General features: G+C 48.4%; 1 protein-coding gene across 3 annotated transcripts in view; it reads left to right on the top strand.

Moving 5' to 3' along the window:
- The window catches only part of ZFAND4 (zinc finger AN1-type containing 4), a 273,261-nt gene that overhangs the window by 152,702 nt on the left and 96,862 nt on the right, over positions 1 to 23,697 (top strand). For all 3 annotated transcript variants that reach the window (XM_069240423.1, XM_069240422.1, XM_069240424.1), the window contains one exon: positions 21,103 to 21,157. In XM_069240423.1, coding sequence (XP_069096524.1) covers positions 21,103 to 21,157 — 55 coding nt within the window. The remainder of the gene's footprint in view (positions 1 to 21,102; positions 21,158 to 23,697) is intronic.

Consider the following 23,697-nt stretch of genomic DNA (forward strand, 5'->3'; position numbering starts at 1 on the left):
ATAAATGAGCAGGTGAGCTTCTATTTAGGCCATGATGCTCATTTCACATAAATTAAAACTCAACAGGAAGCACTTACAAATATAAACGTAGCAGGTGCCCCAGTTGAAGCTCCACTTATGGAAAGGACAAATAATCCTGACTCCTGTGCTTGGGAAAGGTAAAGCAAGTGTGCTTACTCAGTGTTTTCATATTGAAAAGTGTTCTGAAATCCTTTGTAGAAGTGAATACATCTTTCATCTATTGGAACACAATCAGATGCTCTCACAGCCTCTCTCGCTTCCAGATACACTGTCTCATATCTATTGTCACACCCAGACAGACAGGCTCTGCGGCCAACTGTCTGTAGGCCTGTGTGGTTTGGAGGGGTGGGGGTTGGCCACAGGGACTGGCCTTCGGCCGTGTGTGGCTCTAGATAGATTAAACTATAGTAATGAAAAGTTTGATGGCATGTGTGGCTGTATGTACACATGTTGTGCATAAGCTCGCCATCTAGTGATTGGTTCAGAGTGGTACAGCCTGTTTTTTTTCTGAGAAGAATGTTTTCGAGTTGCAGGATCGATTGTCGCCTCCTATGGGTGATAGTGTGCATGGGCATCGAGTCCTTTGTTAGATTGTTTTTTCTCCGCCATCTGGTTCGGACATGTGTTCCTGTCACTGCAAGTTCTTGGCTCAATACAGTCCTAAACCGGTTTTCTCTCCGTCTTTCTTCCTGCAATAGTATTGTTTTCAGATGTGTTTCATTCTCATACTTTAACCTCGGTTCAATTTCCACTCTTGAAACCTACCCCCTGCTCTTCGAGGCGTTTGTGCCACTTTTCGGGCATGTCATTCCAAGTTCCCACACACACCGATCAACTAGGTGTGTAATTTGTGTCTCTCACCTGACCACAAAAAGCAAACCTGCAACACCTGTTGATCTTTTCGGTTGAAAAAGACTCTTCGGGACAGAATAGCTTGTGTACTCGAAATGGCAACTCAAACTCCAAATGACGCACCAGATATTTTTGGGGAGGAGCACGCACAGGAGGATCCACAGGAAGAGGAGGCCTTGTCTATCCAAGACTCTGACTCAGACATTCAGTTCGACATCAAGCCCCAGGAGTTGCAGTCGGTGCAGACCGTGAGTACAAAGGTCCCTGCACACACGCCAAGACTGTAAAAAAACAAATCTAAGTAGGTTACCAGTCCACCACTGCCTTCCGGCCATGGTCGGAGCTGAAAAACTGTTTTGGATGCCCCACTTTTCCCCTCGGCACCGAAAAAAGCCAAAGTTAAATCTTCGGCATCGACCTCTGGGTCTACAAGCACCACCTCGGCAACAAGTCGACCAAGTGAGCACCCTGCTTCGGTGCCAACCACTGCAGTATTGACCAAAAAACTGCACTGCACTGTTTCAGTGCCAACACCATCGCACTGATCAATAACTTTGGAGTCGAAAAAATTTAAAAAGACAGTTTTCACTCCTGCGGATTCTGGACAGTCTTCCACCACCCCTTCATCAGTGGAACCAATTTTAGAAGTCACGGATGCTTGTCAACGCCAACTTTATATTCAAGAGGAAACAGGTTATATTCTAGCATCACCCCCCTGGGCCTATAGGAAGGAAATTGACTTTTCAGGAGGCGTTTGACACCTCCCCGCCTCCAAAGAAGGATAGCGAACATAAAACACCACCTTTTTTACATCTGCCTTCTCAATACACTCCACCTCCACCTCTTTTACCTCCACTAACCACAGGGTTTACACCACCAAATTCACCCACACGTGGGACACAGGATTTAGGAGACACATATGATCCGAATCCTATTAGACCTAAGGATCCAGATCGCTACCCAGCTAGACATCACTACCTGATGAATTCCACCTCATATTAGCAAGTCATATCTAGGGCAGCTGTATTTCATAATGTAATATGGCACATAGATCCTATTCAGGAAGACTTTCTGTTCAACACCCTTGCCACAACACATAAAGAAAGTCATATCCTGCCAAAATTCCCAGGTATGCTTCGGCACGCTGATGAGAACTTCAAGGAGCCAGTCAGTACGAGCACGCATTATCACTCCCTGAGTTGATCAAAAATAGAAGGCTGCACCCACTGACCCTTTGTTTAGAATTCCTCCAGATTCCATTATCGTGCCAACTGTACCCATAAGAGCCAGTAGCCAATCTACAGTGGGACACTGCCACTCCTGATAAAGCAAAAAGTTAGACTCTGCAGGCAAAAGGGTTGCAGCTGAAGCAGCCAACCACTGGTGCATTGCGAACTCACAGGCTTCACTAGCACGCTATGACAGGGTGCACTGGGATGCCATGGAAGAGCTTTGTCAGTATCTCCCTCAGGAGCATCAAAAAGGGGAAGTGAAATTGTGGCAGAAGGGCAGACCATCACAAACAATTCCATCAGTTGTGCCTCAGATGCTGCTGATACAGCAGCACACATCATTAATACCAGTGTCATTATTAGATGCCATGCTTGGCTTAGTAGATGCTCTGGATTTAAGCCAGAGTCGCAACAGGCAGTCTTAAACATGCCCAATGATAAGGAGCATCTTTTGGGCACACAAGTCGACACTACTTTAGAAAACTAAAAAAAGATAACGAAATCGCAGAAGCAACGGGGGCCCTCCAAGCCACCACACAAAGTGGCTATTTTCGATGCCAAGGTTTCGCAAGAGGGTTTAGATCATCCTTTACGGACCATTCTGCCACACATGTCAAGACTGCCTCTCAGTCCTACACAAGGGGATTTTATAGATGTTCCTACAGAGGAAACAATAATAAAGACAGAGGAAAGGCATACACTTCTTGATGCTCCACCTCCACTTGCCGAACAATGAATGCCTGTATTTTCAGCCTCCACACACCACTTGTGTAGGGATAAGGCTTCAACATATTAACCTACAGTGCTCAGATATCACCACCGACCAGTGGGTTCTTTCAATTATCCAAAATGGTTACTGTCGGGAGCTCATTTCCACTCCACCAAACATACCCCCATGCACTCACAGACATTCACAAGAACATCTCAGCCTTCTTGAAGGGGAAGTACAATCTCTTCTCCTCAAAGGGTCGATATAGCCAGTTCCATTAAAACATCAAGGTTGGGTGGGAGTATACTCCCTGTATTTTCTTATACCCCAAAAAAACGGTTCACTGAGGCCAATTCTAGACCTCATACCATTAAACCACTACTTTCTATCAGAGCATTTCCATATGGTCACTCTTCAAGACGTCATTCCTCCTCCTCCAAAAAGGTGACTTTATGACAGCATTAGATCTAAAAGATGCTTACTTTCACATTCCCATCCATTCAGCACACCACAAATACCTCAGATTTGTGGTGGCAGGGAAACATTAACAGTGCAAGGTCTTACCCTTTCGGCTCACAACCTCACCCAGAGTAATTCACCAAGTGTCTTGCAGTTGTTGCTGCACACCTCAGGAGACAAGACATTCATGTCTTCCCTTACTCGAACGACTGGCTTATCAAAGCCAACACCTTACAACAATGTCAACATCACACTCAACTCACAATCAATCTCCTACACACGCTGGGATTCTCAATCAATTATCTCAAATACCATCTCCAACCGCTTCATATACAACCTTATCTAGGAGCAGTTCTCAATACACAATTAGGGCTGGCGTCCCCCAACTCAACCTGTGCTCAAACCTTTCACTCATTGGTTTCTTAGTTAACTGAAAACCATTCATACACAGTGGGGTCTTTTATGCGCCTGCTAGGGATGATGGCATCCTGTATTGCCATTGTACCTCATGCCAGACTTCACATGCATCCCCTTCAGCAGTGTCTCTCTCTTCAGTGGTCTCAGGCACAGGGTCAACTGGAAGATCTAATGTTGGACTGCCAACCTCATTGCTCGCTACAATGGTGAAAAACCACAAACCTTATGAAAGGGCGGTCCTTTTTGGATCCTATGCCTCAAATCATTCTCACTGAAGATGTATCACAGACTGGTTGGGGAGATTATCTCCACAACCTCACAGTGCAAGGCCTATGGAATATCACTCAGTCGGTATACATTAATCACCTGGCATTGCACGCACCCTTTCTAGCAATTAAGTATTTCCTTCCACTCTTGCAACGCAAAATAGTGCTAGTACCTACAGACAACATGACTTCTATGTACTATCTCAGCTGTCCCATCTTGCACCGACGATATGGAAATGGGCAAATAATCACCACATTCACATAGTTGCACAGTATCTCCCAAGAATGGACAATCATTTTGCAGACTTACTCATCAAGATGCAGCAACAAGACCACAAATGGGAATTCCACCCGCAAGTCCTGCAACAGTACTTTCTAAAGTGAGGAACACCTCAAAAAGACTTCTTTGCCACTGCACAAACTCTAAAGTCTGAGGGCAATGCTCTATGGATGAGTTGGTCAGGGTTATTTGCTTAACGCTTTTCCGCCTCTCCCACTCATTCCTTTTCTAGTTCAGAAACTCAAACAATCTTCCCTCACCAGGATACTCATAGCTTATACTTGGGCAGGTCAGCCATGGTTTACTACACTTCTGGATCTCTCACTAGTTCCACACCAAAAGCTCCCCAACCAGACCTTCTAACACAAAATCAAGGATAAATAAGACAACCAGACCCCAATTCACTCAACCTAGCAATATGGCTCCTGAGGTCATAGAATTTGGATATTTACAACTACCGCAGGAATGTATGGACATTGTTAAAGAAGCGCGTAGACCCACATTTAGACAATGTTATGTGGCAAAGTGGAAACGCTTTGTCTGCTACTGCCAACCGAAAAACATTGGCCCTCTCAAGCCAACTGTTCAAGAGATTGTTTATTACTTACTGCATTCACAAAAAGCAAATTTAGCTTACACATCCATTCAACTGCATGTGGCAGCTATAGCTGCACATCTATAAAACAGAAAGCATATTTCTTTATTTAGGATCCCTGTCATTGAAGCATTTATGGAAGAACTTAAGAGTCATTCCAACAAGGGTCCCTCTAGCACCATTGTGTAAACTTAACATTGTTCTCACAAGGCTCATGGTTCCCCCATTTGAGCCATTACATTTGTGTCCCTTACAGTAGCTATAATGGAAGGTTGCTTTTCTAGTGGCTATCACGTCTCTTAGACGTGCCAGTGAGATGCAGGCTTTAACCCTGGAAGAACCATTCTTCCAGATTAAGAAAGATAAAGTAGTTCTTCAAACTAATCCTAAATGCCTACCAACAGTAGTTTCCCAATTTCATATCAGTCAATCAGTAGAATTACCAGCTTTCTTTTTCTAAAAAAGACTTTGTGATTGAAAGGGCTTTACAAACTCTTGATGTAAAAAGGGCTCTTACGTATTACATAGATAGAACCAGAAAGTAAAAAAAAAACAAAAAAAAACAAAAAACACTTCTTTGTGGCCTTTTCGATACCACAAAAGGAACCCCTGTTTCAAAACCCGGTATAGCTAGGTGGATAGTCCAGTGCATTCAAACATCTGATAGAGACTTCTAGCTGCAGATTCCTTACCTTAGAATAACCTGGCGTCCGCTTCAAATCTGGAATTTCTCTGCTGAGCAGTACCCTGCGCACACCGTCGGGTGGCGTCGTTCGGATTCGCGTGGCGTCATCTGGTTCCACGTGGCGTAGTCAGCGTCAGAGCCGTCTATGATGTCACAGTTTTCTATGTAGGCACCACCCCGGCACACATACGTCAGTTCTTTTCCTCCCGTGCCGGTTAAGTGCAGATCTGGAAAGAGCTACCCTTTTTCTTCGACAGTTGTTGTGGTTTTCAGCTTGATTGTTTGAACATGTCTTCTAGAAAGACTGGATTCAAACCGTATGGTGCTTATCATCGCACCATGTCGGCCACGGATCCACACAATGTGTGCCTCTGGTGTTTAGAGAAGGATCACGAATCGACTTCATGTTCAGACTGTCTGGCCATGGCTCAGAAGGCCTTGAAGGAGAGATCCCTCAAACTTCTAGCAGCCTGACAGCCATCTTTGGTCGGCGTGACTCCGAGGAGGTCACTGTCTCGCAGTAAGAGGAGATCGTGGCACTGCTCCCGGAGCCCCAAGTCCTCTTCCTCGCATTCGAGATCATCAGATCATTCAGGTAAGAGGCACAAGAAGAAGAAGAAGTCCAAGCGGACTTTGACTTTACCACGCCGTCGGCCAACGAGGCATCTAGGGAACTTCAACGTTCTGAGCGCGGTTCTGCAGAGCCATCGCCAGGGCCGACTCTCCGTCTTCCCCCATTTCCGCTTACCGGAGCAACCCTCCTCAATTAAAGGAGTTTTAAGAGGCCATGCACCTTGTTTTTGAGCGGGCTGCACGCTCGGGTGGGTCTTTGGGCCCCACGGGCTCAGTATGGGCCCCATCAGGTTCAACGATAGCAGATCCGGAACGGCGCTGGTCCCACACAGTTGACCTCCGGCGGCACGGGGTCAGACGTCGACGCTTCCTTCACCACCGGCGCCCACAGGTGGTAGCCCCAACCTCATTACGGATGATTTGGAGCCGGAGCATCGTCGTAAGACGCCAACTCCGACGGTGCTGATTAGGCCCAGATCATTGTCTGAGCCTTATTTTTAACAGCCACGCACAGGCGAGGAGTGGGAGTGGTCTGAGGACCCTTTGGAGTGTAAACTGGAGCATAAGCAGGACTGGTATGAGAATCTAGGGGAAACAAGTGGACTGGCTACATCTCCAGATACTGGCATGCTCTCTCGTGGCTACGGAGGAGGGAGCTTCTTATGCTATGGTGGTGCATAGGGCTGCTGAGGTCTTGGACCTAGACTTGCCCACAGTGCCAGTCAGGACAAATCTCCTGACAGAGGTGCTTCAGCCGGCGGTGACTACATCAGAGCAGATGTTGCCCTTCAATGAGGCCCTAACGGATGTCCTTCTGGGAACATGGTCCAAACCCAGCACAGGGGCTCCAGCAAATAGGACAGCTGGCTGTGAATAGGACAGTCGGCCGCCGCCATAGACCTGTGCCAAACAACCCTAGTTTCCTTACCCAACACCCCATCCTGCAGAGCTTGGTGGTTCAAGCCTCCACTTCCCATGGTGCCTTCCCTTCCGCTCCCATGGATAGGGAATCCAAGAGGCTGGATCAGCTTGGAAAGAACATGTTTTCTTCCTCCAGCCTTCCATTGAGGTCAGTAAACACCTCTTACCTATTGGCCCGTTTTTCCCATACTTTATTGGATACGGTGGCACAGGTGCTGCCCCAGGGACCGGAGTGCGTACAGGGCACTCACCCAGGCTGTCAAGGATGGGAGAGATGCAGCCAAGTTTACAATCAGGTGTGGATTGGACACGACCGACTCGCATGGTAGAGCGATTGCGTTGACAGTGGCCCTACTTGTCCACGCCTGGCTAGGTTCAACTGGCTTTTCATGGGATGTCCAGTCAAGTTTGATGGACATGGCCTTTGATGGCTCTCGCCTTTTTGGTGAGAAGGCAGACTCCGCGCTTGAGAGGTTCAAGGATTCTCGAGCTACGGCCAGATCCTTGAGCCTCTCAGCGCCAGCTCGACAGCAGTCTGTATTCCACCCCTTTCGAGGCTTCGGAAGGGGTGCAGTACCAAGCCAGCCACAACTCAGCCACTGTCCTCAGACTTCACACCATCCAGGGAGAGTACGTGATCGTGGTACCGTCCGATCCAGAGGGTCTGGCCAGTGGTCGGCCACCACACAGCCCCCTGCGAATGCGCCCAAGTCCTCCTAGTGTGGTTCTGCAGGACCATGTTGGAGGGAGGATTCAATTTCATCTCCCTCATTGCCATTCCATCACAACGGACAAATGGGTCTTGCAGATCATACGGAAGGGCTATTCCCTCCCCTTCCAGTCTTTACCTCCTTCTATCCCTCTGACAAAAGAACGGCTGATGGAGGACCATTTGGTTTTGCTCAGCGAGGAAGTTACGGCTCTTGGCCAAGGGAGCTATAGAAAGGGTCCTGATGTCAGAAGTAGGCAGTGGTTGTTATTCCCCCTACTTTCTGATTCCCAAAAAGAACAAGGGCCTTCGCTCTTTCTTGGATTTAAGGGATGTCAATCTCTTTCTCAAGAAGGAGAAATTCAAGAGGCTCACTCTTGCTCAGGTCTTGTCTGCCCTAGACCAGGGAGACTGGATGGTAGCATTGGACTTACAGGATGCGTATTTTCATACCCCCATCCTGCCCGCCCACAGGCGTTACTTGGGGTTCAAGGTGAGCCAAGAGCACTTTCAGTTTACCGTGCTCCCTTTTGGTCTCACCAGTGCCCCTCTGGTGTTCCCGAAAGTGATGGCGGTGGTGGCAGCTCATCTGCGCACGTCAGGGATTCAGTCTTCCCGGACCTAGAAGATGATTGGCTGTTGAAGGCTCTGACGCCCCAGGCTCTCATCACCCACCTCCAGGCGACAGCGAGCCTCCTGCTTTCGCTGGGGTTCACTATCAAAGTGCTCAAGTCATACCTGACTCCCTCTCAGAAGCTCACTTTCATCGGAGCTGTTCTGGACACAGTGCAGTATCGGGCCTATCCTCTCGAGCAGGATATTCAGGTTATGATACTGATGTTTCGGCCTCTATCCTGGATTTTGGTGAGACAGACTCTGAGGCTGTTGAGACTCATGGCTTCCTGCATCCTATTGGTCAAGCATGCCAGATGGCATATGAGGGCTCTACAGGGGGACCTGAAGTTCCAATGGGCACATCATCAGGGAAATCTTACCGACGTGGTTCAGATCTCGGAGGGAACTGTAAAGGATCTGCAGTGGTGGTTAGTGAACTGCAATTGGGTCAACAGCAGACTCCTCTCCCTTCCCCAACCAGATCTCACATGACAGATGCATCACTTCTGGAATGGGGCGGCCATCTGGGAGAGGCCATCTTGGAGAGGGGTCACTGGTCTCCGGCGGAATCCGGGCTCCATATCAACGTGTTGGAGCTTCGGGCGATCCGGCTTGCATTAAAAGCATTTCTTCCTGCTGCGAAAAGGAAGCTAGTGCAGGTGTTCATGGACAACACTACCGCAGTGTGGTACTGCAACAAGAAGGGCGGTGTGGGGTTGTGGACCCTTTGTCAAGAGGCTCTGCGTCTCTGGACGTGGCTGGAACAGCAGGGCATAACCCTGGTGGTTCAACACCTGGCAGGTTCTCTGAACGCCAGGGCGGACAAACTCAGCTGACGATGCTTAGCACATCACAAATGGTATCTCCATACGGAGGTGGCGCAAGGACTTTCAGCAGTGGGGAGAGCCTTGGTTAGATCTGTTCATCTCCGTAGAGAATGCGCAATGTCGGCAGTTTTGCACATTGGAGTTTCCAAGGGGGCTATCGCTAGGTGACGCTTTTCGTCATGAGTGGAGTTCAGGCCTCCTGTACGCCTTCCCGGCCATACCACTTCTGCCCAAAGTTCTCAAGAACGACCAGGCCCAAGTAATCCTAGTGGCTCTGGATTGGGCACGAAGAGTCTAGTATCCAGAGCTTCTCAAAATGAGCATCAGTCCTCCAATCAGGTTGCCTCTTCAGGAGGATCTTCTGTCGGAGCAGCAGGGGAAGGTTCTCCACCCGAACCTGTCAACTTTACGGCTTTATGCGTGGAGGTTGAGCGGTGACAGTTGATGGTTTATGACCTCCCTTCCGAAGTCTGTGATGTCATTCTGGCAGCCAGGCCTCCCTCTACTAAGTCGATTTACGCCTGCTGGTGGAAATATTTTGTTTCATATCGTACAGAGAGGTCTGTTGATCTTCTTTCTTCTTCTCTATCTAATGTTCTTTTGTTTATTCTATCTCTTGCCCAACAGGGTTCCTCCTTAGGGACTCTCAAGGGCTATCTTCCTGCCTTATCGGCTTTTCTACGCTTGCCCGACCAACCATCTTTGTTTCAAGTCTCCCATCGTACAGAGATTTTTAAAAGGGCTCGTGCATATGTTTCCACCTGTGCCTTTTGTCATGCCCCAGTGGGATCTTAATCTTGTACCTACTTTTCTAATGAGTGCTCCTTTTGAGCGTTTACATAACTGTCCTCTTCAGCTGCTCACTATTAAAACAGCCTTTTTGGTGGCAATTGCATATAATAGGAGAGTGAGTGAGAGTGAAACCGGCGTATCTCACGATATATCCTGATAAAGTAGTCCTCAGAACACGTGCCTCTTTCCTCCCCAAGGTGGTGACCCCTTTCCTTCTGATGGATACAACTACCTGTGGATTCCTCACCTCATGAATACTCCCATGGCGCCAGCATTCGACGGAAATCTTCTTACTAGTCTCTGCACGTCGACGAGGACGTCACTGTCGCCCACGCGACGCCGTCTGACGTCATACAGGCAATAAGAGGTCCTCGACGACGTGCGGACGTCAGTTCCCTTTTTTCCGTGCATTCGAAACGGTTATCTTCGAGGGAGCAACTGTTACTCTTGCGGTTACAGTGTATATCTTGCTGCGTACTCTTTCTCTGTGGAAATAATGTCGCAGAGAAAGTCTGGATTTAAGCCTTGTCGTGAGTGTGGAGGCAAGATGTCGGTGACGGATCCTCATTCCGATTGCCTTTGGTGTTTGAGCTCCGACCACGACGTCTCGACTTGTGATTCATGTCAGCACATGAATCCGAAGGCCCTTAAAGAACGTGAGGCGAAGCTGTTTATGGCCAAGTCAAAGGAGAAGCATCACAAGAAGTCTTCTCCAAGACATCGGCGTCATCCAGACTCCCGGCGCCGTAGAGAATCTCGGCGTCATTCAAGGGAGGCTCGTTCCAGGTCTCCGGATCGGCGCCGAAGGACATGGGAGGTCAGCCCCACGGTGACGCCGCATCCTTCGACGCCGTTGCCCTCTCCGGCGTCTCCAACTTCGCCTGGACAGGCGTCGGTGATTGAGGTATTGGAGCCTCAAGTGTTTTCTCCGGCGCAGACGCCGAGGCCGGCGTCGGGGTCGCCTCCGAGACAGGCACCCCAGTATCCGGCTTTTCCCACCCCTGGAGCCGATAGTTCCGCATTCTTGAATATATATCACCCCGCCCACCTTCTTTGCGCCACCGCTTCCCTCTAAGGAAGAGGAGCGTCTCCATCGGCTGGATCCAAAAAGAGCGTTATTGTTCTACCTTGACCATACAAAAGAGTTCCAGGTGGACGACCAACTCTTTGTAGGATACATTGGTGCAAGGAAGGGTCAGCCAGTACAGAAACTATCCATTTCGTGCTGGGTCGTTCCCTGTATTAAAATCTGCTATGCATTGGCTAAGAAGCAGCCTCCAGAGGGCTTGAGGGCTCACTCTACCACTGCGTTAGCTCGTGGCGTGCGGTACTTGACATCTACCTAGCAGCAACGTGGGCTTCCTTGCATACGTTTGCAGAACACTACTTACTACTTCCTGGATAGCCAGGTGAGGAGAGAGGGGCATTTTGCCCGCTCAGTCCTGTAGTACTTCCTGGTGTGAAATATATCCTCGCAACCCACCACCAGGAGTTATAGCTTGGGTATATATTCTAAGGAAAGGAATCTGCAGCTAGAAGTCTCTATCAGATGAACAAGTTACTTACCCTCGGTAACAAATTATCTGGTAGAGACTCTATCCAACTGCAGATTCCTTACACCCACCCAGGCCTCCCTGCCCTGCGGATATATATATGCATCATGTTTTGGTATTTTTGCCTTTCTTAAAGGCATGTTTTTTTCTTCAAACAATCGAGCGTAAAACTTAAATGTTTGTTGGTTCTTCCATGACACTGCTCTTCTGGCATGGGAAGTTGTAGAAAAGAAGTGGCGTACGTGTGCCAGGGTGATGCCTATATAGAAGACCGTGACATCACAGACTGATCCAAACGACGCCACACAAATGCGCGCGCAGGGTACTGCTCAGCAGAAAAATTCCGGATTCGAAGCTGACGCCAGGGAATTCTGAGGTAAGGAATCTGCAGCTAGATAGAGTCTCTACCAGATAATTCATTACCGAAGGTAAGTAACTTGTTATTCTGATGGATACAACTACCTGTGGCTTCCTCACCTTATGAATTCGTCCTTGCGCCAGCATCCAACGGAAAGCCTTCTTCCTAGCTGTCCACGTCGACGAGGACGTCATAATGGCACGGCTCCATGTGACTCTGTCTGACGTCACCGTGCCAATAAGAGGTCCTCGTCGGCGTGCTGACATCAGTTTTCCTTTTTTCCGTGCCTTCGACGCCAATGTTTTTTCTTCCTGGCTCGTTGCTTACTGTTGCGTTTTTGGTGGTTACAATGTCTCCTCCAAAGAAGTCTGGTTTTAAGCCCTGTAGGGAGTGTGGAGGTCGGATGTCAGTGACCGACCCACATTTGGATTGTATCTGGTGCCTTAGCTCTGAGCACGACGTCAAAGGGTGTAGGTCGTGCCAGAGTATGAACCCTAAGGCTCTAAAAGAGCGAGAGGCGAAGCTTTTCATGGCGAAAGCCAAGAAGAAGGGCTATAAGAGAGATTCCTCCCATGCTTCACCAAAGAAGCATAAGAAGCATAAGAAGCAGCGTCACCATGATTTACAACGCCGTCATGACTCTCGGCGCCGGTCTGAGCGGAGCCGATCGAGGTTGAGGTCTACTTCTTCTCGACGCCAAAAGACATGGGAGATGAGCCCTACTGTGACGCCTCAGCCTAGGAGTCCGGAGATATCTCCGGCGCCGTCGGTCTTTGAGGTGTCTCCTCATAGTCCTCAGTTTTCACCGGCGTCGCAGGAGCCTGATGTGCAGCAGGTTCAAGGACAGTCCTCTACTCTTCAATATCCGGCTTTCCTGGCTCCATTAGCGGATCCGGCTGCTTTTTTTAATGGAATGTATGCCGTTTTCCAGTCCATGGCTCCTGCTGGTGCACTGGTGGGTCCCACGGGGCCATTGGCGTTTGATTTGGGCTCTCCGGCGCCGTATAAGGCAGCTCCATTTTGCCCTGCTGAGGGTGTCGGATCGGCTCCAAGGTTGTCTCCACGTGGGAGATCTTCACTAGCTGGGTCTGTGGCTCCACCATCGCGTCAGCCGACGCCATTGCCGCGTCATTCGACGTCTGAGGTCTCCTTCCCGGCTGGCCCCATCGCCTTCCTGCCAACCGACTCCGCAGAAGACGTCATTGGAGTCCGTGTCGTCACCGGCGCCGGGTGATGCTAGGAGTCCTCCATCTCTTCCTGTAACCTACCTTGATTCGAAGTCTTCGGCGTCGACTTTGGAAACACGCCTTTGGTCTCGAAGAAAGGCTTTACGACTTCTGGAAGAGGAAGAGTACAGGCAGTTGGAAGAGGGTGAGATCGGGCCTTGTGATGAGTACCAAGGTCTGGCGTCTGCAAGTGGCCTGGATACTTCCCCGGAGTGGGACATTGGATATCCGGGGGAGTTTACAGAGGAGGCAGTATCCTTTCATACGGTGATCAGGAAAGCAGCAGAGTTTCTAGACTTGCCCTTGTCTGTGGCGGAGGTGAAAACCAACCTGCTGACTGAGGTGTTGCACCCCTCTACGTCCAGTGCTGATCCTTTGCTGCCCTTCAATGAGGCGTTGACTGAGCCTATTTTGGATCTGTGGAGGAAGCCGGTTACGACTCCAGCAGTGAACAGGGCAATGGCGAGGAGGCATAGAGGCGCACCCGGAGATCCGGTTTTCCTGTCATGCCATCCGACTCCTGAGAGTTTAGTAGTCCAGGCGTCTTGCTCCGCGAAGTCTGCTCCTGGAACATTCCCTGTGGTTCCAACTGATAGGGAGTCCAAGAGGATGGAGTAGTCTTCTAAGAAGATCTTTTCATCCTGTAGCGTGGCGCTCAAGGCTGCAAATACTACCTGTGTGCTGGGCAGGTATGTCCATGCCCTTATGGACTCTGCTAAGGAGATGGTCAGAGATATACCGCAGGAGGTACAGAGGTCCTTTGGGTCTCTTTTTTTCAGATGCGCAGGCGGCTGCACAACAGATTATACAGTCTGGCCTGGACACGACTGATTCGGTAGCCAGGGCCATGGGGACATCTGTGGCTACTAGGAGGCACGCCTGGTTGAGGTCCTCTGGGTTTTCCTCGGACGTCCAAACCACCTTGTTGGCTCTGCCATTCGATGGTGAAAAGTTGTTTGGAGAGAAGGCGGATTCTGCCCTTGAAAGGTTTAAAGACAGTCGGGCAACAGCTAAGTCTTTGGGCTTACAGACTACCACTGCTACATCTTATAGACCTTTTCGCAGATTCAGGGGTTTTGCACGTGGTTCTGCCTTTCGGAGCTCCCAATACTTGGCCCAACAAACTGCCAATCCGCCCTATCGTTCCTTTAGAGGGCAGGGTAGGGGTAGAGCTAGAGGGGCAGTCCAGCAGCCTTCATCATCATCCTCTTCCTCCGGTGGACAACAGCAGAAGCAGCCCTAGTTTTCCCCACTTTATCGTTCATACCTCTCCTGTAGGGGGAAGGCTGAGTCTTTTTCTCCACAAGTGGGAGTCGATAACAATGGACTCTTGGGTGTTAAGGATTGTGGAAAAAGGATATGCTCTCCCCTTTCAGGAGTCCCCTCCTCCCTTCCCCCCCGTCCCTCATTTTGTTCAGAAGACCATCTTCTGTTGTTACAACAGGAAGTTCTGGCCATGTTATCAAAGGGCGCAATAGAGTTGGTACCGGTGCAGGAAAGGGGTCAGGGGTGTTATTCAAGATATTTCCTGATTCCCAAAGCGGACGGTCGTCTAAGACCGATCCTGGACTTGAGGATTTTGAATTTGTTCCTCAAACAGGAGAAATTCAAAATGGTTACCCTAGCGCAGGTGCTGTTGGCGTTGAACGAAGGAGACTGGATGGTGTCTGTCGACTTGCAGGATGCGTACTTTCATATTCCGATAATCAAGTCGCACAGGAAATATCTCCGGTTTGTGGTGGGGTCGCAACACTACCAGTTTGCAGTCCTTCTGTTTGGGCTTACTTCAGCACCTCGAGTTTTTACGAAGGTGATGGCAGTGGTTGCAGCACATCTCAGAAGGAAGGGAGTAGCGGTATTTCCCTACCTGGACGATTGGTTGATCAAAGACAAGTCTCCAGAGCTTGTGTTGTCTCACCTGCGGATGACAACCCAGTTGTTGTTCGATCTGGGTTTTTCAGTAAATGTACCCAAATCTCACCTGGAGCCCTCTCAGCGCCTCCTGTTCATAGGGGCAGTATTGGACACAACATTGTTTTGGGCCTACCCCTCGCCTCAGCGGGTTCGGGACATTCAGGCGCGGATTCCAATGTTTCAGGATGGAGCGTCAGTTCCAGTTCTCAAAGTCTTACGCCTGCTAGGTCTGGTTGCTTCTTGCATTCTGCTGGTCACTCACGCACGCTGGCATATGAGGGCTCTTCAGTGGTGCCTCCGCAGGCAGTGGTTCCAGCACAAAGGAGATCTTGGGGATTCGATAAGGATCTCCAGGGACACTGCAGCGGATCTTCGATGGTGGATAGTGGACGGCAACCTTTCCCAAGGAAAACAGTTTTCGCTGTCACCGCCTGTGGCCACAGTGGTATCGGATGCTTCCACTCTAGGGTGGGGAGCTCATCGGGGGGACCTGGAGATCAAGGGTTATTGGTCTCCAGCGGAACAGATGTTGCACATCAATCTGTTGGAGTTGCGGGCAATATGTTTGGCGCTCAAGGCCTTCCTCCCTTCCCTTCGTGGTCAGTCAGTTCAGGTCCTGACGGACAACACTACCGCGATGTGGTACATAAACAAACAGGGAGGGGTAGGGTCGTACCTTCGTTGCAGAGAAGCTCTGCGACTCTGGTCCTGGGTTCAGGACCATCAGATTTGCTTAATAGCAAATCATTTGTCCGGAGCTCTGAATGTACGTGCGGAAAGTCACAGTCGTCACTACTCAGTAGATCACGAGTGGCGTCTCCATCCGGACCTGGTCCTTTACATCTTCGGGATGTGGGGTTCACCTCAGGTGGATCTATTCGCCACTCGGGAGAACGCGCACTGTCCGTTGTTCTACAGCCACCTGTATCCGTTGCAAGGAGTGTTGGATGCATTTCAGATGTCCTGGAGCGGCCAGTTGCTTTACGCGTTTCCCCCGATACCCTTGATTCCTCTGGTTCTGAGGAAGGTTCGTCAAGACCAGGCCCAAGTCATCTTGGTGGCACCGGATTGGCCGAGAAGGGTGTGGTACACAGACCTTCTTCAACTCTCTCAGTGCCCTCCGCTCCGTCTCCCACTCAGGGCAGACCTCCTCTCACAGTCGCAGGGGCAGGTTCTACACCCCCACTTCCAGAGCCTGCACCTTCATGCCTGGAGATTGAACGGGGCAACCTGAGTTCCTTTTCTCTCCCACCGGATGCAGTGGATGCAGGCGACACTCCACTAAATCCATTTATGCCGGTAGGTGGGCAAACGTTGTGGTTTGGTGCGGAGAGAATCAAAAAGATCCCTTAAAGGCCCACCTTTCAGATGTTCTTATGTTTGCTCTTGATTTAGCAAAGAAAGGCTGTGCGGTAGCTACAGTTAAGGGCTATTTGGCGGCTCTGTCGGCTTGTCTTTGCCTTCCGGACCAGCCTTCTTTATTCAAATCTCCGATTGTAAATAGGTTCATTAAGGGATTAGTTAATAAGTTTCCTCCCACGCCCTTTCACATGCCTCAGTGGGACCTAAATCTGGTATTGACATTTCTGATGGGTTCGCCTTTCGAGCCTATGCATTCATGCCCGTTAAGATGCCGGGGACCGTGGAAGCACCGCCAACAGGCTGGCGGTGCTTCCTGGCCAATTTACCGCCGCGGTCAGAAAAGGGGAACCGGCGGTTTCCTGCCGGTTTTCCCCTGGCCAAAGGAATCCTCCATGGTGGCGCTGCAAGCAGCGCCGCCGTGGGGATTCCGACCCCCTTCCCGCCAGCCTGTTCCTCGCGGTTTACACCGCCAGGAAGAGGCTGGCGGGAACGGGTGTCGTGGGGCCCCTGGGGGACCCTGCACTGCCCATGCCACTGGCATGGGCAGTGCAGGGGCCCCCTAACAGGGCCCCATGAAGATTTTCAGTGTCTGCTTGGCAGACACTGAAAATCGCGACGGGTGCCACTGCACCCGTCGCACCGCAGCAAATCCGCCGGCTCCTTTCAGAGCCGGCTTCATCTTTGCTGGGGCTTTCCCGCTGGGCCGGCGGGCGATCTTTTGCAGATCGCCCGCCGGCCCAGCGGGAGAGTCGGAATGTCCCCCGCGGTCATCTGACTGCGGGCGGTGTTTGGGCGGTTTCCGCCAGGCGGGCGGCGCCCACTGCCCGCCGGGGTCGGAATGACCCCCTTAGTCTTAAAGGCTGTTTTCTTGATTGCAGTTACCTCTGTTAGAAGGGTTGGGGAGCTTCAAGCCCTTTCCGTTAAACCCCCGTTTACCATGTTTTTCCTGGATAAAGTGGTGCTGAAAACCAGGGCAGCTTTTCTGCCAAAAATTGTCCCTCCTTTTCATATGGGACAGACTATTACCCTTCCCTCGTTCTACCCTCCTCCCCACCCCTCTAAAGATGAAGAGAGACTCCATCGTTTGGACCCTAAGAGGGCTCTTAGGGCCATATGTACTAACACATTTTCCCATAGACACAGAATGGGCAAAACTGCTTGCTACATCTGGCCCTTAGTTTCTACTTGGAGAGAACAAATGACTTTCGTCTGGATGATCAGCGTAGGGTATGTTGGACAGTGGAAGGGCAGAGCGGTCCCGAAACGAACAATCTCCAGATGGGTCATCCTGTGTATAAAAGTTTGTTACTCACTGGCGAAGAAAGTTCTCCCTGAGGGTATCAGGGCCCATTCCACTAGGGCTAAGTCGGCCACTTCGACCCTAGCAAGAGGAGTTCATTAGTGGACATTTGTAAGGCGGCAACTTGGGCGTCCCTCCATACCTTCGCAAAACATTACTGTTTGGATTCTGAGGTGAGGAGGGACGCCCATTTTGCTCGCTCGGTATTGCAGGATTTCTTGGTGTAATCAGGCGGGCACCCACCACCGAGTGCGGTACGGCTTTGTGACTCTATTCATAAGGTGAGGAATCCACAGGTAGTTGTATCCATCAGAAGAACAAGTTACTTACCTTCGGTAACGCTTTTTGTGGTGGATACACTAGCTACCTGTGGATTCCTCACGGTCCCCCCCACCTCCCCGTTGCCTGCCTGATTGCACAGATATCTTGCAAAAGTTTATATTTATTTATGTATATATATGTATTTATGGGTGTAATCTAATACTTATACACAAGAACACTTCCCATAATTGCATATATTCACATGAAATATAAGTATTTTTCTTTACGTTTTTTATGGGTCGGTTCTCACCTGTTCGCCTCAAAGGCACAAAAAAAGATGAGATGAAACTGACGTCAGCACGCTGACGAGGACCTCTTATTGGCACGGTGACGTCAGACGGAGTCACGTGGAGCCGTGCCGTTATGACGTCCTCGTCGACGTGAACAGCTAGGAAGAAGACTTTCCGTCGGATGCTGGTGCAAGGACGAATTCATGAGGTGAGGAATCCACAGGTAGCTAGTGTATCCACCAGAAAAAGCGTTACCGAAGGTAAGTAACTTGTTTTTCTATGCTAAAGCAAAACAAAACTTACTTCTCATACCTAGAGCACACTACTAGGAAGAAGGGTGCTTCAATGGCTTTCCTAGGGAACATACCTATAGAAGATAGTTCTAAAGATGCTACATGGTCTGCACCACGTTCCTTTACAAAACACTATTGTGTAGATGTACTAGCAAGGCAACAAGCTAATGTTGGCCAAAGAGTACTAACAACACTTTTCCAAACAATTGCGACTCCCGGACACTAGCCACTGCTTTATGGTGGGACTGCTTTTCAGTCTATGCACAGCATATGTATCTACAGCCACACATGCCATTGAACGGAAAATGTTACTTACCAGTAGACATCAGTTCATGGCATGTAGTACTGTAGGTTCACGTGTGCCCTCCCTGGACGCCTGCAGCCGTTGCAATTATGTTAATATGTAAATATTGTCCACACATAGACATTGCACGGACGTTTTTCTCTTTTACTCTTTCCACACTACTTCACTCTCCCGCCTGCGGAGAAAACAATACAACAAAGGACTCGATCCCCATGTGCACTATCACCGAGAGGAGGAGTCACTCAATCCTGTGACTCGAAAACATTCTTAGAAGAAAAACAAGTGACACCACTCCAAATCCAACACTAGATGACGAGCTTATGCATAGCATGTGAATCTACAGCACTACATGCCACAAACAGATGTCTACTGGTAAGTAACATTTTCCTTACTTTACGTTAAAAAAAAAAGAAAAAAAAAAGAAATTCACTTTAAGGTTACAAGGAAGTTATAGTTGAGAATTAGCATTTAAAAAACCTTAGAAATTCACAAAAAAAAAACCAAGGTTCAGGGACATAGTTAGAATCAGAACTTACACTCACAAAACAATAGTAATTGAGCTGTGAGTTATTTAAAGTAACTAGAAGTTGTGCCCTGAGGTAACTATAACTTGCACCCTCGACATGCCCTTCTAGTTACCCCACATATTACATCAGTATTTGCATTTTCAATTACATTATTGATGGTATCATTGCAACATTTGCAGTAAAATTATTGGTCTGAAAACTGTGCATGGCGGAGGCGTGACGTATTGTATTGTTATTTGAAATAAGTGTAACTATAACAGCTGAATTTCTATGGTTTTGTGCGTGTAATTCTGATCCTAACTATAGCACCCCTTTAACCTTTTTTTTTTTTTAGCACATTCCTAAGGTTTTTTAAAATGCTTATTCCTAACTATAACGTCCCTGTAACCTTTGTTTTTTTCAGTGAATATATGTGTGTTTGTGTGTATATCAACATTGTGTTTTTTTGGAGAGAGGGAGAGAACCCCAAACCTCGCAACGCTTTCTTTTATTACATTTTTTTTTTAAATCTTAATGGGGGGAACCCCCTTCATTTATTACCCTTCTCACCCCATTCCCCAACCCACTGCTAAACTGTTAAAGAAAAAAACCTTTACCACTGTGTGACTCTACCCACCCCTAAAAATACCCTTGTCACCCTATGCCCCTACCCATCTGTAAACTCTAAAATATTTTTTCCACCCTATGCCCCTACCCACCTAAACCCTAAAAATACTCTTTACCACCCTATGACCCTACCCACCCCTGAGCCCTAAAAATTGTCTGAGTGGTCGGTGACTCAGATGCAGTGCACTCGCTTGGATGCTAAATTACCAGTCGACTTAGAAACTTGGGGCACACTGTGTACTAAATTTGTAGGTCCGGGGGAGATAACATGGAGGATGACTCCACGGATAGCTAAGTGTAGGCATTGAGTGGAAGTGAGTGGGCAGTCATGTGTGGTGGGACAAGCACATATAGGCTGCGGTTTTGGTGGTGTTTTTCTTTTTCTGGCCCTAACCTATAACGCTGGCCCCCTCTTTGTTGTGTTCTTATACTGTATTCCACCTCATGATGTGAAACATGCCTAATGCCTCTGCCATTGTTCTGTAATTCTTGAAAACAGTGTTGCAGTGTTATATGTTGTAGTTCCAGGGCTAAAATGATCAGCTTTTTTTAAATAAGTGTTCATAGTCGAAATTGGTAATCGCTTAAAAAGGATTATTAAGCAGTTTTGTTATACTTGTTTTTTTCTCTGCATTTGGATACCCATAATTTATCTGCATAAACCTATTACTCCATTCTTTAGTTTGTCCAGTCTAATTTTAAATCTGACAGCATTACATAAATTATTCATTTCTGTTTTGGAATGGAATATTTTTAGCTCCTAACCACGTTATTTGTAAATATTTACAGTGAACACAAAGTATGGGGGGAAACCAGAGACGAGGTCTACCTAGAGGTCTACGAGAACCCCTAGCATAGCTCCCAAATTCAAAGTTTTCACAACCATTCCTAAAGAGACCGGATCACAGCAATAATGGTACAACCACAAGCTGGTCTTGTCTCTTGTCTCCCCACCTTTTTGTGTTCACGGTTCTGATTTTGGGAGGTAGTATGGGGGTTAAAACCCTCCTCGTCTCCTTGTGTGTAAACTGTTTGTAAATGATTAACCTTAATGTTTATTAGCTGCATCTATAAATTATTATTTTTTGCTTTACTTCCTAAAAACTATATTTATATGCAAAACAATAAAATGTCCCTTTCATACATTTATTTTAGCCTTCCCGTGGGCTTGGAATGAATGGGAATTATGCAACAACAGGAAAAAGAATAGGTAAGATATGTAAGCAGTACAAAACTCAATGTTGTTTTAGTAGTTTTTATCTTTTTTTTTTTTAACCTGACATGTTTTGTAACCTTTTTATTTACAGTTCTATTATGGCCACGCTTATGGCCAAGATAAAGGTATTTTAATTTGATTTGTAAGCAGTATTATTTTTGCTAATTATAACTTTCAATGTAATTATTATAACGTATTGTTCAATCTCATGTGCAGCTGTAAATATACATGCGCTGCATACTCCTGCCATCTTTTGTGCAGTCTGGAGTGTTGCAAGCTGTTTTTCTTTGAAGAAACATTTTTCCTCCTTTTCGGTGATACTACGCATGGGCATCGACTCCTTTGTTAGATTGTTTTCTCTCCGCCATTGGGTTCAACTCACTCCGTAAGAAGTCTCTTTCGGTCTTCTCCTTATCAGCATTATTGTTTCTCAATTGCGTGTTTCTATCTTCACCTCCACTCGTCAGTCTGGGCACCGACTGGGTGCCTTCCGGGGCGTTCTTGCCCATTTCGGGCTTACCTCACCAGGCAGCACCGACCATTATGCTGAACTGATGGAACAGATGCCATTTTGTTTCTGTCCTTGGTGCCCTGCAAAATTTCCCTACACCGACCAACATCTGGTGTGTAACTTCTGCCCCTTGCCCTGATCACCAGAAAGCTACATGTGACACACGGAAATCCTTTCGGTCAAAGAAGAGCTTTCAGGACTGAAGAGCTTGTTGGTTGGAGATGGCGCACAAGACTCCCAACGACACCATGGACATCTTTGGGGAGGAACACGCCCAGGAGGAGCCTGAACAAGAGAAGGCCTTTTCCATCCAGAACTCCTACTCTGACGTGCAGTCGGATATCGAAAGCTACGGGGTAACATCCGCGCAACCCGTGAGTACTGTGGCCCCTCCTGCCCTCCCTAAGACTGTTAAAAAGACTGTTAAAAAGCCCCTTGTAGAGGTGACCGAACCGCCATTGTCACCAGGCCATGGCTGGATCAGAAAAACTGTTTTGGCTGCCTGCCCTGCAGCTTGTCTCCGAAAATAACCAAAACAATGTCTTTGGTTTCAACCTCCAGCCCCTTGCTCCAAGACATAGTTGCCATCTTGGTCCGAACTTTGGTTGCTAGTACGGTTCAATTCCGATCCAAAGAGCTACAACCTCCTCTTTGGTGCCGAGCAAATCACACCAACCAAAAACTTCATTGCTGAAAACCACAGAACAGAAAACAGAGCAGACAGACTCTAGCCAATATTCAGCTACGACTTCACCTGTGCAACCCATTTATTTCGGAGACGATGGACACTCGCCAGTGCTGTCTCCATATCCAGGAGGGTACAGGGTGTATTATTGCTGTACTTTTCAAGAGGAAACTGACCTCCCACGAGTCTTTGGACATTTCACCTCCAAAGAAGGTTACCAAGGACAAGGCTACCTCCATAACTCTCAGGCCTTCACCTCTTCCTCCTCCACCCCCTGCTTCTCCTCCACCTCCCTCCCCTCCTTTATGCTTCAGGGATCCCCTGTATACACTGGGATAAATGTGGGTGGAACACAACAGGACCCAGATCCATGGCACACATATGACCCAGATATGTACCCTGCACTACCCTCCCCACCAGAGGATAGTACATCCTGCCACCAGGTAGTGGCAGGAGCAGCTGCCTTCCACAACGTAGAGCTGCACAGGGAACCTGTTGTACAGGACTTCCTGTTCGATACCTTTGCATCCACCCATAGGGGTTAATCAGTTTCTAATTATGCTCCTTGGCATGCTTTGTCACACCAACAACATTTTTAAAGAACCCGTCCGCTCTAGGGTTGTTACCCCTAGAGTATGTAAAAAAATATAAGCCTGCTCCCACAGATCCGGTCTACATTAGGTCATAGCTACCTCCAGACTCTATAGTAGCCACCACTGCACGAAAACGTGCTAATAGTCAGGCCAGAGGGGACTCTCCTCCTTCTGACAAGCAGAGTAAGAGGATAGATGCTTCCTGCAAAAGAGTGGCTGCCCAGGCAGTTAACCATTGGGGTATTGCCAATTCAAAGGCATTACTACCCAGGTACAACCGGGCTCACTGGGATAAAATGAAGGAGCTCCTCCAGTTTCTTCCAGATGGACACCGCAAAGGGGACAACAAACTGTTGCTGAGTGGCAATCATTATCAATTATTCCATTCACTGTGCCCTAGATACACCGGCACACAACATTAACACCAGTATATTGATAAGGAGGCATGCATGTCTCCAATGCTCTGGGTTTAAACCAGAGTTTGAGCAAGCAGTGCTTAACATGTCCTTTGATAATCAGCCCTCAAGTAGATTCCACCCTAGAAAAAAAGACACTCACAGCACAAGCCATGGGTGCTTTACGGTCCACCACACAAAGGGGCACTTTTCATTGCCCCACCTTCAGAGGTGGTTACAGATGCACAAACTCCGAAGTGTCTACCTCCCAAACTAGACAGCCTTCACCCTCCTATTCTAGGGATTTATTTAGGCGGTCCTACAAAGGAAATAATAGCAAGGGCAGAGGT

This window comes from Pleurodeles waltl, chromosome 6 (genome assembly GCF_031143425.1).
Source record: "Pleurodeles waltl isolate 20211129_DDA chromosome 6, aPleWal1.hap1.20221129, whole genome shotgun sequence".
NCBI lineage: Eukaryota > Metazoa > Chordata > Amphibia > Caudata > Salamandridae > Pleurodeles > Pleurodeles waltl.